At 39.0% G+C, this 14,209-nt stretch overlaps 1 protein-coding gene across 3 annotated transcripts in view; it reads left to right on the forward strand.

Moving 5' to 3' along the window:
- KIAA1549 (KIAA1549 ortholog) overlaps positions 1–14,209 on the forward strand; it is a 141,987-nt gene that overhangs the window by 77,517 nt on the left and 50,261 nt on the right. For all 3 annotated transcript variants that reach the window (XM_066549631.1, XM_066549633.1, XM_066549632.1), the window contains exons 4-8: positions 630–807; positions 2,305–2,432; positions 3,857–4,040; positions 10,372–10,431; positions 12,953–13,098. In XM_066549631.1, the coding sequence (XP_066405728.1) occupies positions 630–807; positions 2,305–2,432; positions 3,857–4,040; positions 10,372–10,431; positions 12,953–13,098 (696 nt within the window). The remainder of the gene's footprint in view (positions 1–629; positions 808–2,304; positions 2,433–3,856; positions 4,041–10,371; positions 10,432–12,952; positions 13,099–14,209) is intronic.

A 14,209-nucleotide genomic window follows, 5' to 3' on the forward strand; every position in this document is an offset into this window, starting at 1 on the left:
TTACATGATGTCTAAGGCTCCTCAGGGTTTTTAAGAAGACTCAAAGTCAGGACATGAATTGGAAGAGGAGAGTTGTAATGTGGTAACTGTGTTGAAACAAGCAGATAGAAGTGTTCCCTGGAAGAAAGTTTCTTGAGTGTGAAAATTATATCTAAGGAACATTGGTTATGTGTATTTTACTCCTTGTGTGCCACATATGAATGGTATAGGATGCATTCACTATGTGATGTATGACTGAAATGCAGAAGCTATGCAAGCAGTTCAGTAAGTAAACAGGAATTTTGTATGGGAAATATTATGTACACCAGGGGAATGTAGGGAAGGGGGAGTGCTAATATGTGGGAATGTGATAAATGAAGGAGTGCTGAGATTGGTGTGTTGTACTGAAGAGATTCCAGCAGGTGCATCTGGCACAGGGGAGTTGTCTCTGATGCACTGGAGCAGAGACTGCAAGGCACAGCACTTGTGTTTGTGCTTCTGCTGCTCTTTGAAAAATAAAGACTGCATTTTCCTGCCTCTCAATGAGGTGGCTTTGAACTGCATGAGACTGTGTAGGTCTAAAATGTTGCCAGATTTAACATTGACATATTTGGATTTTCTTAATTTCAGATTTTTTTCTTTTTTTGTAGGTTTATAAAATTTCCCCCAAATTTGCTTTCTTGGTGACATCTGGTCCCTTTGTTTACACGGCAATAGCTGTCATAAATGTGCTTGTGAACAGCAGTCTTCTTCGTGGGGAGGCCCCCATCATCCTCTCACTGCACCCTTCTTTCACTGTGCCAGACAACAGATTCCAGGTTCAAACAGGTGAGTTCCTCCTACACAGAGGGGAAAAGGTAGCTCCTGTTGATTCACACTTCTTCACTTGCAGTGCAAGGTCAAGTCAAAACCCTATTGTGAATCTTAATTCTTTTTGTTAATGACATAATTTGCAGGTCTGTGGCAGAGAGGTGGTAAATTGTAAACAGTTAAACCCATCACTTCCTGTGTTTTTTCAGGATTTTTTTTGGTACGTTGCAAAATAGTTGTGCTCTTTCTCTTGCTTCTCAAGGTGAGAAGAGAAAAAAAAATCCATGAAACGTTTATTCATAAAATCACAGTGCAGCTACTTTGTAATACTTGTGTCAATTTCAGATTAAATTTATGTTAAAAGCTGCCTTTTTGTGTTGTTGTGATGTAGAAGAATTGGTGAGCAGGAGGATTGATTGCTCATGTATAACATGAGCAGGAGGGTTGCTTATGTAGTATTCAGCTTTCCATGGCTGCTGTATTGCAGCAGTTCATGCAAAGTTTGACTGCTAATAATCTAAAGCAAAACAGTACCCATGTAATAGATATTGAGAGTCAGTGTTGTCATTTAAAATCTTCTTTGGGCCCTGTTTGCATGATAAAACTGCTTGCCTGGTTGGTTGTCTGTGTAATGAGGTAGTGACAGGGACTGAGCATACAAGCAGGGTTAATAAATGTCAACATGGTACTTCTGTTCAGATACGCTTTGTGTGTTGTTGTGCTGTGTTAATAATTGTATGGCAAGACATCACTTCAACTGTGCAGGTGTGATGTCTTTTTCCTCTGCTTAACATGGTTGTATAAATAGACAGGAGGTGTATTTTTTGGGTTGGAACCTTGTATAACATTGCTGTTAGGATCTGTAAGCTAACTATAGCATTTCTTTGGGTAAGGCTATATGTGGAAATCCACAGATGTGCATGTAGTTAAGGTCTGTGTGCCTGATCACCTTCCACTACCCTTACTCCTTCTGTCTTGTGCTCTTTCTTTCTCCTTCTGAATTTAAAGATGTCTGTATCTAAATTTAACAGATAGCTTACTAAGTGTTTTGAAAGTATTAGACAAATACTAATGTGCATTCATGGATCCAATATGTAGTCTTTTAGGCAAGCTAAATACTGTATTTCAGGCTACAAGAAAGAGATATTTGTTGCTTTATTTTCTGAAGATTTTCATGGATTGGCTGGGTGCTCAGAATTTCAGTGTGGCCAACTCAGTCGTCAGGTGAGGTAAAGTTAGCCACGTGTATATAGTGAAGGTCTTTTAGTATACAAGAGGAAACAGTATTTGTCACTAGTATCTTTTAGAGATCTAATTACTGCTGCAACCAATCTTAGTGAGCAGAGAATTTACTACAGCAACACAAAATGTATTTTTAATGTATTTTCATCTGGTGTTTCACTGAAGGTGTCCTTAGCTTCGTGAAAGAAGAAAATGATAGCCCTGTGAATTCTGTTGTTTTGTTCTCTCTCATGGAAGTACTTTTCTGTAGGAATAATTGCCCTTTGCTTTCAGTGCTTCAGTTTGTACCTCGAAACGTGGATATTGGATTCTGCACCTTTAGCCAGCGCATTGAGAGGGGGCTGACAATGGCATTCCTGGAGGTGAACAAGCACCAGGAGTCCTACAACTTCACTGTGCAGGTGAGAGGATGAGCATGGTTTGTATCTGTCCCTTTCCCCCCCTCACCTTTGCTTGTCCTGTGTTTCTTCCAGACAATAAAATGAGTTAGGTGTTCTCTGGCTGTCACTTGCAGTCTAGGTCATGTAGACCTACAAGGCTTTGTCATGAAGTCAGTTGGGCTTTTCCCCCTAAAAAATAACAAGACACATATTGCAAGCTTTTACAAGCTTTTTGAAAAAAATATCCAAGGTGATGGTTTATATCCAAAAGCATTATTGAATATGATAGGGTTTATAATTTCTCAAATAAAAACTGTTACAGCCCTTACCAGAGTCACTCCCATCATAGTTTACTATAAAAGACTAAGGTGTGGTTAAAAAGTTTTTGTTGGAAGAAAGCTCTCAGGTCTCATTGCCATGCTGTTTTTCCCCACCCTGTTGGGGAATATAGGAGTTACATGACCCTGCCATCATGTGAGCAAACATGCTGGTTGCTTCTGAGATCTAGAAATACTTACAGTATATGATGTCTGGGACAGCTGCTACTGGAACTTCACACATGAAAGGTATTGCACATGTGCAGAGCCCTGAATCACACAACAGAGCTTAGAGCTCCCTGGAAAATCAGTAATTCAATTTAATGAGATCAACTCCCTCTTCTGTTTGAATTCTTAAATTTAATCTAACTTTGTTGTAATACCAAACTCAGTAAAAATTTTATTATGTTGTTTTACTGACACCATAAATACCCATCTGTTGTACACTAAAATAAATTCAGGAAGAAAAATGACAAATATTAGAGTGTCTAAAATACTATGTAATACATATAGAAGAGTGCTCACAACTTGAAACACAGTGTCACTGCATAGACTGAAGACAGAACATATAAAACAATTTCTTGGACTATTAGCTTAGCCAACTTACTTTAAATGCTTCTTATTTTTCAGAAGAGGTTTATCTACATGAATACATTTGCTGTTTATATTGTTGCCACAAAAAGGCTTCTAACAACTGGTGGATTTGGGTGTGCATGGTGCAGGAAATTTTTACCAAGAGAACATCCATTTTCAGAACTTTTTTTGCCATAATCAATCCCTTTCTTCTGTTCCATGTATCTAAGCATTCATGTAAGACTTATTTACAACTAGATTTATTTTGCTGTCTGTCCCGCTAGGTGGTTTTTTCTCATCATTTTTTGGGCTGTAGCTGTCAGATCATTCTGGATTATGATTGACCTTAAAGGATGACTCTTTGAAGAGGAATTCACATGTAACTTTGCCTCTTCTGAGACTCAGCTGGCTGAACAAATCTGGAGCAGATGTTCCTCTGTCTTGATGTGAATTGCCCCCCTCTTCATATAAGAGGAAAAGAAAAGTCTGTCAAGGAAGGGATGGAAATGGCAGTGATTAGATTTTGCTAACCCTGCTTCAATGCTGTCTTTTCAGATACTGAATATAACTCTGAGCAGGCCTGGGGTGGCATTTCGGCAGGGCCCTGTGAGCATTGTTTTTGCCATCCGAGACAGGTACGGTTTTCTCAATGGGTCTGAAGTCAGCGAGCAGCTCAGAAACTTGTCCGTGGTGGAATTCAGCTTCTACCTGGGCTTCCCTGTGCAGCAGATTGCTGAACGTGAGTATTTGCTGTTACCCAGTACTGCAGAATGCTTCTGTCCAGTATTTTCCCTCTGTACAATTTTTAAATAATTTCTTGCATAAGTGATAATGCAGCTTCAAGTACCTAACTTGAATCATGAGTTCTGCAGGGCAGATCTGTGCCTGTTTCTGCTCACATTTTGGTGTTACAATATCTTGCTGCTTTTGTCATCATACTTTCCTTGTGTGCTGGGTCAGTTGTGCTTAACCTGGCTTCATCAGTTCATTGGTCTTAGTCCAGATCTAAAAATAAGAAAATCACTTAGATCAGTATTGCTGTGAAGTGCAGTGCAAGGTGTGTGTCTGTGCTTATGTCTAGAGAGACCTTTGCTAATTGTCAGGAGTTTCAGTACTTTCAGCTGCTCTTAACCATGTCTCTGACTTCTAGAAACTCCTGGTACGCTGGCTACATAAGTTGATATTTGCCCACATAGTCTGAATTAATTTGTCTATGCAGTCTGTTATGCTTTAAAGTATTACCTTTCTCACTTTTTATGTACATTTGCATGGCAAGTCTTTTTTTTCAGACCACCATCATCCTAAACGTAGATGAGTGGGAACTGCCTGCATAACAGAGCTTGCTTGACACTTGGCCTTGACAACTTATGTTAGATTTTAGATTTTTCAGATGACTCAGGAACATAAGCAAGATCATGGGAGAATAGTACTTGCCTTTTCCTGCTGGTGGGTGTCACTGACTCAGTCCATTAATTCCCCGTTTCTCCTCTCTCACCATGCTTTTTAATTTTCGGAGTTATTTCTGGGAGCTGTAGAGATGCATAACATCTGACACAGTGAGTTTTACAATATAGTTAAACATTTAGTGGAAAATCAGGTCTAATAGTAGCTGGTGTTCATTATGCAGCTGTGTATGTCAGTGAAATTACTGTAAAGAGAGTCACTGTCAACAGAAAAGTTGCTCTTCTTAGCAGCTTTCAATCTAGGTGGTTGCACAGGATACTTCCCCATTTACTGGATGCACTCTAAACATACTAGTTTTTTGAAGCTTTTTATTTCATGTTTTCAGCATTTTTGATCCCTCTACTCGCATAACCAATTAAAAGAAGTATGAGGTTGTTGACATATTGCTGTTAAGCATTTCTGTTCTTGTTTGGTCTCACATAAAGTGTGAGCTCTGTGCAGTGGTAGGTCTATTTAGTTGAGCCAGGACCAAGTCTTGAGAATCCCTGTCCATAGATGACCAGCATTTCTTTTTATCTTGGAAGCCACAGAACAACTCACATTTGTGGGCTATGGTCTTTATTGCTCACTGAATGCAAATAAAATGTTGCTCTTGCCTTGATTGCTTGAAAGACACCTCTCTTTACTCTGTGTCCTCTCTTTTATGCATTTGAGCTTGAGTTTAGGTAGCTTTTAGTCTCTAGTAATATTTTTGGTGTTGAGGGACTCTTTTTTTCCTATAAGAGCCTACATCAGCTCTTACAGCTTTTAGTCTTGTCCACATATTCTGAAATTATATTTGTGCATTTGCAGCTTGCCCCTTGCTGAGAATCCATCTTCTGGATTGTGCAATGGAGCTACAGTGCAATTAAGGGATAACAGAATTTCTACCAAGGCTGGTGTAGCCTGAAAGAGAGGCTGGTCATAAGGGGAAGACATTCCCATTAAAGATGAATGTACATGCTTCTCCTTGGGCTTTGAACTAGGTGACCTCTAAGGTCCCTTCCAAACCAAACAATTCTATGATTCTATTTTCCTTTCCTGATGGTACTTAGGAAATTTGAAATTGCTTTAATGCTCATGTCAGGAGCTGTCCCTGTGTTTACTACCTGCATGTGTACAGTGTCTGTTCAGTGGGGATGGTGCCAGTGCCAGTGGAGCCCTGTGGTCACTCACATGTCAATTACAAAACAAAGTAAAGCAGGATGAGTGGAGAGCTCAGGATTTTTAGGAACTATGAGATCTTCCCAAAGATTGCAATGTAGAAAACATGAGGATTTGGTGGATAAGGTGTCCTAAATTAAGGACCATCTTGTCAGCAACTTTCTTGCTGTTAGGAGAGCTCACATTTACTGTAGATTGAGCCCATTGTAGGACAGCATATTTGGGTTTGAACTGGTCTGGTTTGGTCTCAGTAGTTCTTTAATAGGCACTGTTCTGGAATACCAGCTCTGGTGCTGTTTGGTAAGTTGGCAAAGTGGGAACACAGTTTCTCAGATTACTGGAGCTGTGGGTCCTTCTGTCAGCAAGCACAGAAATGATGAATGTAGTTCAGACTCTTTTATCAGTGAGACAACCACAGCCAGTTATTTTTAGCTGTTCCTACAGTTTTTTACACTGCTGCTGTGACTGGATTTTGAGCCTAAGGGTTTTAGGTCTTCAGATTCAGAGCCAAAAATCCTGTGCAAAGGCTCAGCAGCATTGGGCAGATCCTTCCTGAAACATCTTATTCAGCAGACTGTTGAGGGTGACCAACAGCCAGATCCTCAAAGGTACTTTAGCAGGGAGATGCCTAAATGTTTTTGTTTTCGAGGCCCTGAACTCTACAGAGCAACTGTAGCAGGGAAGGTGTTACAACACCTTAGATTGATATAGCTGCTTTGGTCTGTGCCAATTAATATGCAAACCTTTGCTTTCAGTGTGATTTTTTTTCTAGGAATGTTGGATATTTAGATGTAAACCATTTATGTATGTCAGTGTTCATATGTAAATATGAAATGTTCCATGGCATACTGTTCTGTGCCATTTGTGCCTTAGTTTATCAGGCATGCTAACAATTCATACTCTTGGTAGTGGCTTTTCTTTTTCCCTTAAGGACTTTGTGCATGATCTTGTAAGCTTTGTAGCTGCATCTAAAGAAATTATTTGTGGGTGAGCCGAGTGCCAGGGCTCAACCCCCAACCTTGGGGGTTGAAGTTGATCATACCCAAGAAAAGCTACTTGTGCATCCCTACATTGTTAAGTGAGACCATGACATCAATATCTCAAATATGAGCCTTGTTCCAAAGAGTGCATTTGCTCCTTGCCACTTGTTCACTTTGCATTGCCTTTCACACACTGTCCTCACATGGTTTTTATTCACATAAATAATATGTCCTGTTTATAGTTTTAATTGTGTGGTTTGTCCCATCATTAACACCAGGAATTCTTTTTCAGTTTTTTCCCCACTCACATAGAGTCAGGATCAGGAGTGAAAGTTGTTTGGCAGATGTGGACTGTTCTTTGCAGGAATAGGGCTATCAAAATGGCAAAACCTGGAAACTTCCAGACTTTCTTCTTTCCTCACAAGACTTCTAGGTGACTTAAGCAACATGTTTCTATTCAAATGTCCAGTTTACCTTTCTCGTGCTTATTTTTCATTGTCCACCTTACAGCTCACGTTTCAGATTGTAAATTGGTTAGATGGTCATGACCTACAAGTCAGCAGAAAGAAAACCAAGTCTAATCACAGGGTTTGGGTGCTAGTTCATTAAAAATAACAGGAAACTATATATTTGGTATCTCTTTATGGCTAGCAGATTTCTTGGGGTACAGGTAAAGGCTAGCTGTGGAGTAGATGGCAATATTTGCCTTCATGAACTTACCCTGAATAAAGCTCTTTGTTTTTCTTAGGACTTTAAGTAGAGAGGGTTGCCTTGGGACTTGCTATTTTTTCAGTTCTAAGTAGCACTTTGATGCATGTCATCTATTTTGGCTATCTTAGAGATGTTGCAAGGCCAATAGGATAAATATAAAATTGTATGATGTGGTCCAAAGACTGCAGAAATATTTGGCATTTTTTTCTGGGTGGATTTTAGATCAGGTTTTAAAGTCACAGTGTGTTGCTATTGCCCACACCCCAGTATCTGCATGGAATCTTACTTTTCATTTAATGCCTTCTCATTTCACATCCTGCCTTCCCTCCATGCTTTCTACTCCTGTTCTCTGTTGATCAGAAATAAGAATGATCAGCATGACACCAGTTGTATCCTGCATGGTCCCACACATCTGTAAGAGAGAGAGAGATCCTGGGAACATCTGGCAGTGGCCACACTGCCTGAGTGGTGTGCTTTAGACTGCTCTTAGTATGTCTCTGGTGAGCAGGTGACCCTTTCCCTTTTCATTCAGCACCAAATCAATGCTGTTACACGGTATGGTGCTCCAGGGCTGCCTGTTGGCATCTCCTAATGATGCCAGCATCTACTTCATTAATGCATCCAGAGTCATTAGCAGACCAGCTGCAATCTAGCTAATAATTGCATTTTGTCTATCCAGCTTCCCCCTCAGAATAACAATCAGTCAGTGCTGTTTGTGATTGTTAGTTCCAGAGGACATCAGAACTCTTGCAAATTTGATCTTGCTGCAAGTGCTGAGACTCCAGATGAGCCCAAGGTCTGTGTGTCAGTGAGACACTAGAGTGACCTGTGGTATAAGAATTGGAACCTGGATTGGCTGACTTCTGGCAATTTTCAGCATTCTTTGTCAGGTTTTAGAACCTAGTCTTAGTTGGCAATGATCACAGCACATCTTCCTTTTCAATGTCAAGATTTTCTGCTCAAGTTGGTTTATTTTTAAGTTGCATTAATTCCGTGGAAAGTTTAAACGAATAGTCACCCAGCAATTTGCATGAATTAAATAATTTTCAAGTACTAATTAGAAAAAGTGTGAAGAGCACAGTAAGTATTGAAGTGAAACATGATTTTGGGTTAAAGAAGAGAAAACTCAAAATTGCTAGGAGTTCAAAGCATTATGGTCACTGGAAGGTTTTTGATTTCCTTATCGTGCTCTTTCCATGCATTGGAAAACAACAGAATCAGTTTTCAGTTTAGTTTATGCTTTTTTTTGTTCAGCTTCCATTTCTAAATGGAAGTAAACAATTGCATGACTAGAGTAAATAGAATTTCAGTCTAAAAGCTACAATCAGTAGAATCGAGTATCAGGATGCCAAAAATAAATGGGTGTGTTTAAATGGACTCTGAGGTGCTTTTTGCTTGTCTGAGAGTTTTGGAAATTTAATGCATTGTGATCTGTTGCATAGAGGGCCAGTGTTTCCTGTTCAGAAAAAAAGGACTATGTTCCAACACCCTTCTGAATAGTAAGTCACAGAGTGCCCAGCCCGGTGGTCATCTTGAAGCTAGTGCTGCTATTACTGAAATAAAGGTGGAATAACCAAATTTTCTTTTATTTTTTTCTTCCAGTAGGAATTAGTTATAAATCTGTGAAAATAAAAGGTAAAATGTAACTAATGATTCTTTTGCTTTTACCTTAAACAAAAAATTCCTAAGCTTTTTAATGGGCAAAAGAATCAGATTTTTGGTACACTGACAGAGAATGGCTTGTCTACAAATTCTTGCATCATTAAATTAGAAAAACTTCAATTTTCTACTTCCCTGAAATGTGGAGTAGTGGCAAACTAGTCCACAACTGTAGACATCTTTGTTCTAAATTGATCCAGCATGGGCCAGGTCATTTAATTGTTATGTGCTGTGTTTTTTTCTGTTCATGAAATGGTTTAAAAATTAACCTTTGTATAATGCTTAGCAAACTGCATCTGGATTAAATATTTTGAGAAAGTTAAGACCATTCCATTTCCTTATTGCCATAGTGAAGCTTAAGACTTCCCTTGAGGAAACTGTTGGCCCAGCCCCCATCTTCACTTCTTTCCCAACATGTCTTTACTGCTCTCCAGTGGAAATCTTGGGAAAAATCTTATCTATACTGAAGTCAGTAGAAATAGACTGTTTTCCTTACTGGGGCAAGGATTTCCCTCTAGAGCAGAGCTTTTTTTTTTTTTTTGAAAAATTGAGAAATTAGGAAAACTTGAAGCCACCAAGCCAAGCAGAAAAGCCACGAGGTTTGTCTGTAGCAGTGTTATTTGTGGGTTTTGTAAAAAAACTGCACGTCTGGAACACAAATCATATATGTTTAGTTCTCTGCTTTACATTTATTGTTTCCTTGTAGTTTCTGCCTCAGAGCAGGTCTTATTTTCATCCTGAGACACTCAGGAGGTGCCTCACTGCCCTTTGAGCGAGAGTCTGATCCTGCAGCTAGCTCAGTAAGAGTCACAGCTCAGACAGTGAGCTTTTTAATTCCTGGGAGCAATGAGCTCGGTGCAGCAGCTTGGAGTCTTTCACGTAATAAATCTGACTGTTTCACTTAGCTTCTTTTTGTTAGAGACAAACTCAGCAGTGTACATTGGGAGCACTTCCCTTGCTATTGTGTCTGCATTGCCTCAGGAGCAGAAGTGCATCTGTGTAAATAAGATGCTTGCTGACAGTATAAATTATTTAGTGGCTTCTGGTTTTGTGTACGTTGTTTAGAAAACTGTTCTTATGGATGTTTTTCTTCCATTCTGTTTTTTTCTTCAGCCTTTCATTATCCTAAGCTTAATGTGTCCCAGTTGATGAAATCTTCCTGGGTGAGAACAGGTATGTATGGTCTCTGTGAGTAAGTAAAAGTGCAATTAGTTTTGGTAGTGGGATAACTAGCCTGCATAAATATCAATAGCTTAGGGGTGCTGCATTTTTATGAGGTAATAACATGTCTGAGCTGAATAAATTCTAAAACCAAAGGCCCAGTGACCTGAAATATCTGGGAAATATAAATCCCTGGTCTAGAATTAACTACTGAAATTCCATGGTAATGCACACAAAGCACTTTTTGTCTACAAGGCCGTTCATTCTTAGTGAAACAGCTCAGACTGTCAGGCATAAAGTATCTACTCTGCATGTTGTCAATATGCCACATTGATTTTTAGGTATCTATTTTAAGTGAAAATTAAATTTTTATTTGTGTGACACTTTCTACCAAAACATGCCCAGAAAAAAACAGAGAGAAAATAGATGAATTCTGAGTACATAAAAGAGTTTCATGACATTTCATTGATCTCTACTGATTCGTTCACAGAAGATCCCTCCCACCAAAGTCTTCTGAGTGTTTTATTCTGTAATTTACAGATGTGCTTGAACTGTCACATTTAGGTGCTCAAAGGGTGTTGAGGTTGCCTCCCTCCTGTAGGTCTTACCTGCTGCTTTTAAGCCTGATTGGTGAGGAGGCTTTGCCTACCAAACTTGTTCTTAGGGTGCAGGTGCCCCACTGGATACTCTCTTGTCTTCATGTAGCTTTTATCACCTCTAGTTCACCTGTTGTATAGACTTGCTCTTTTTTCCAGGTTTCCCCATCTCTTCCCACTAGTCACCACTTCACTCTTTAAGCAGGAAACCAAATTGCACCTCAGTTTCTGATGTCCACATGGTTTGTTTCAGAGAAGAAAGATTTAGAATTTCAGATAATGCTCACTGATGTGGGAGAATCTCTTACATGTGTCTCATAACCAGTGGCATCCTTCCTTAGAGATTTGTGTTGGCTTTTTTGGCTCTACCTGCTCCCTCTCTTGCTCAGCTTTAGGATTGTCCATTGCTGCTGAAAATTCCCTTAGCTCCTGCAGTAAAAAAAGGCTTCTTCCAGCTCTAAAATCACATTCCCTTGGGTTTAAATAAAGTTCTGCCTGTAAGATTTTGAAAGCAAATTGCAGCAACTTTTTTTTTTTCCCCTGCAGAGGAATTTTTTGTAGTCTCAGTTCTTGCAGGATTCTGGGAAGAGCTGGTAGACTTTGGCTGAGTCATTGCTTTCAGTCAGTGTTTTGTATTTTAAGGGTAATGAATCACGACATGGGAAAATGATAGAATCTATGCATGTAAAGATTTTTTAATATCAAATTACCCCGATATACGTGCATGTATCCCAGTAGTCATAAAAAGCTGGGATATACAGTGTTCTCCCTCTGTTGTAGAATACAATTCATGCTATTAAACATAATTTATTGATACTGAAATCCAATACACAGGCAAGAACAGTTTTCTGCTTGGTGTATATAATAGCCTTAGGTCACTGTCTGTTTTGCTATTTAATTCTGAGATACTTAGTCTGTGATTGAATTCAGAAGACAGATACTGTTGATCTGGGTGAAAAATCATGAAAATGTTTCCTTTTTCTGACATCTGCAGTGAAATCTTCAAATTGAAAACGTGGCTTTAATAGATTTGTTTAAAATTTTAAAAATTTAAAATTATATTTAATTGTTTTTATCTAACTGGTGGCTTTTTATTAAGCTCTACACTTAAAAGAATAAATGTCCAAACACAGAAAAAGCAGCTTTTAAAAAATAGATATATTTTTAGTGGAGGAGAATTAAAACTGAATTTATTTGATGCAGTCAGCAGTGAGTTGGTTTGCTGTCCTGGAGGATTGTTCAGTTGGATCATTTGAATGACTACTGCTCCATTCACTCCACATTTCTCTAACTGGATGCCATTTTGCTAGTAAAAGTCCACCCTTTTTTTCTTCTTCCTTCAGGGATTCCTCTCAGCATTAGCTGCCCCAGTGACCCAGGGTACCTGGTTGCCAAGTAAGCAAGGCTGCAAACCATTTTTTTGTGCTGTGATTGGCACACTTGTTAATCTTACCTGGGGGAGTTGCACTTGAATACACAGCTTCATTCATGTGCTGCTATTCTACTTTTTCTCCAAGAACCTTGCCCTCCCCATCCCCAGCTCAGTATCACTTCTGAACACAACACTTTTGACTGCAATTAGTTGAAGCAGACGATTTAGACTAAGTTTTCTCTTTTAGCAGCTTTTAAAAATTCATTGGATGGATGCTCACGATTTTATGCATTTTTAGAATTTAAATAGTTTCCTTACTATCCTGGATCTGTCTAGCCTGGTTAAGGTTCCAAAAAAATCCTCTGCCTGAATTTTTTTTTCCCCCAAATTAACCAAATGTGTCCCTTTTTCAGCAAGTAACCTCCACCTGAACAGGTCAGGTGCTCTCGAATTATCCCTGAGCTGTCCCAGGGCGACTCAAAGCTTGTAATTGAAGTTGTGGAGAAGAAACTGAGAAGTTTTACTGATGAATTTGTTTTCTTGGGCTGTTTTCTGTGCCATGCAGTTCTCCTGGGTGTGGTTGACCAGCGCATTCAGGAGGAAGTGTTCCGGGCTGAGATGGAGCGGAAACTCGCTCACCTGTTCAACGAGGCTTTGCTCAGAGGCAGGATCTGGAGACGGGCCAGCTTTGCAGGCAGCAACATTGTGCAGGTACTAAGAGGATGAGAAATAAAGGATAATAAATTACTGAATTATTTAACATGAGTGTTAACAAAGTGCTCAGGTTTTGAGTTAAGAAATATAACTCAAAAGCATGCGTCACCTTTAGCTAGTTGGTGATACTTGTGTTTTGCACCCAAAATATGGGTCTTCTTTCAGGCACCACATATGTCTTTTAAGCTAAACATAACAAATGCAAATAACTGATTACTAAAAACTTCTGATGGCTTCATAGAAACAGCAGTGAAAATTGTTTTACCAATGTCTTGCTTTAAAAATGTTCTGTCTTGCTTTAAAAATGTTCTGTCTTGTTTGGCTTACATGAAGTGCCTAGCAAAAGGAGACAGGATGATCATCTGAAAAACACTTATCTTCTGGGACAGCTACTTCACAGCTCTCTGAGATGTTTTGGCAATGGTGGAGAAATACAAAGTAGAATCATGTGTGGCTTGGTGCAGCAGTAGAGTAGTACATTCTACCCCTTAACTTCTTATTTGCTGCAGTACTCCTGGTTACAGGGTTGGATTTCAGGTAAAAATGATTATTCATACCAAATTTTGCACACATAGCAGCTTCTATTATCTGAATTCCAGTGCTGCTTTAGAGTTTTAGAGTCACAGGTGGATTTATTCACATAAAGTCCAAGAAGACTTTACTATTTAATTTAAAGTTTTAAATTCTGATGTGTTCTTTTTAGTCAGTTCAACAATCTGAAAGCCAGAGTACTTTTTTAATGGCTCATCTTCTTAAAAATTACCATTTCCAACTAATTCATTGACAGTTGGTTTACCTCCCAGATGCCCTTTTTGCATTTCAGACCTATTGTCTTTATTTAATTTAATCCTATGGTTTTTGCTACCACTTAAATTTCCAGATGTTGGGCTATTCTTACTTCTGCTTTCCTGTCTCAGAAACATCTGTTTCAGTAATAGAGATTTTATTTTATTTTTCTTCTGTACAGCTTCGAATTGCTGCTAATAGGTGTCTGCTTCAGATCTCCTATTCCCAGCACCTCTTATTGCACTTTGTTCATTATGCCTTTGTCCTCCTTTTGCATATAAATTAAACAAATATTCCTTATGTTGCTAGCGAAGATACCACA

Source organism: Molothrus aeneus, chromosome 5, assembly GCF_037042795.1.
Source record: "Molothrus aeneus isolate 106 chromosome 5, BPBGC_Maene_1.0, whole genome shotgun sequence".
Lineage (NCBI taxonomy): Eukaryota > Metazoa > Chordata > Aves > Passeriformes > Icteridae > Molothrus > Molothrus aeneus.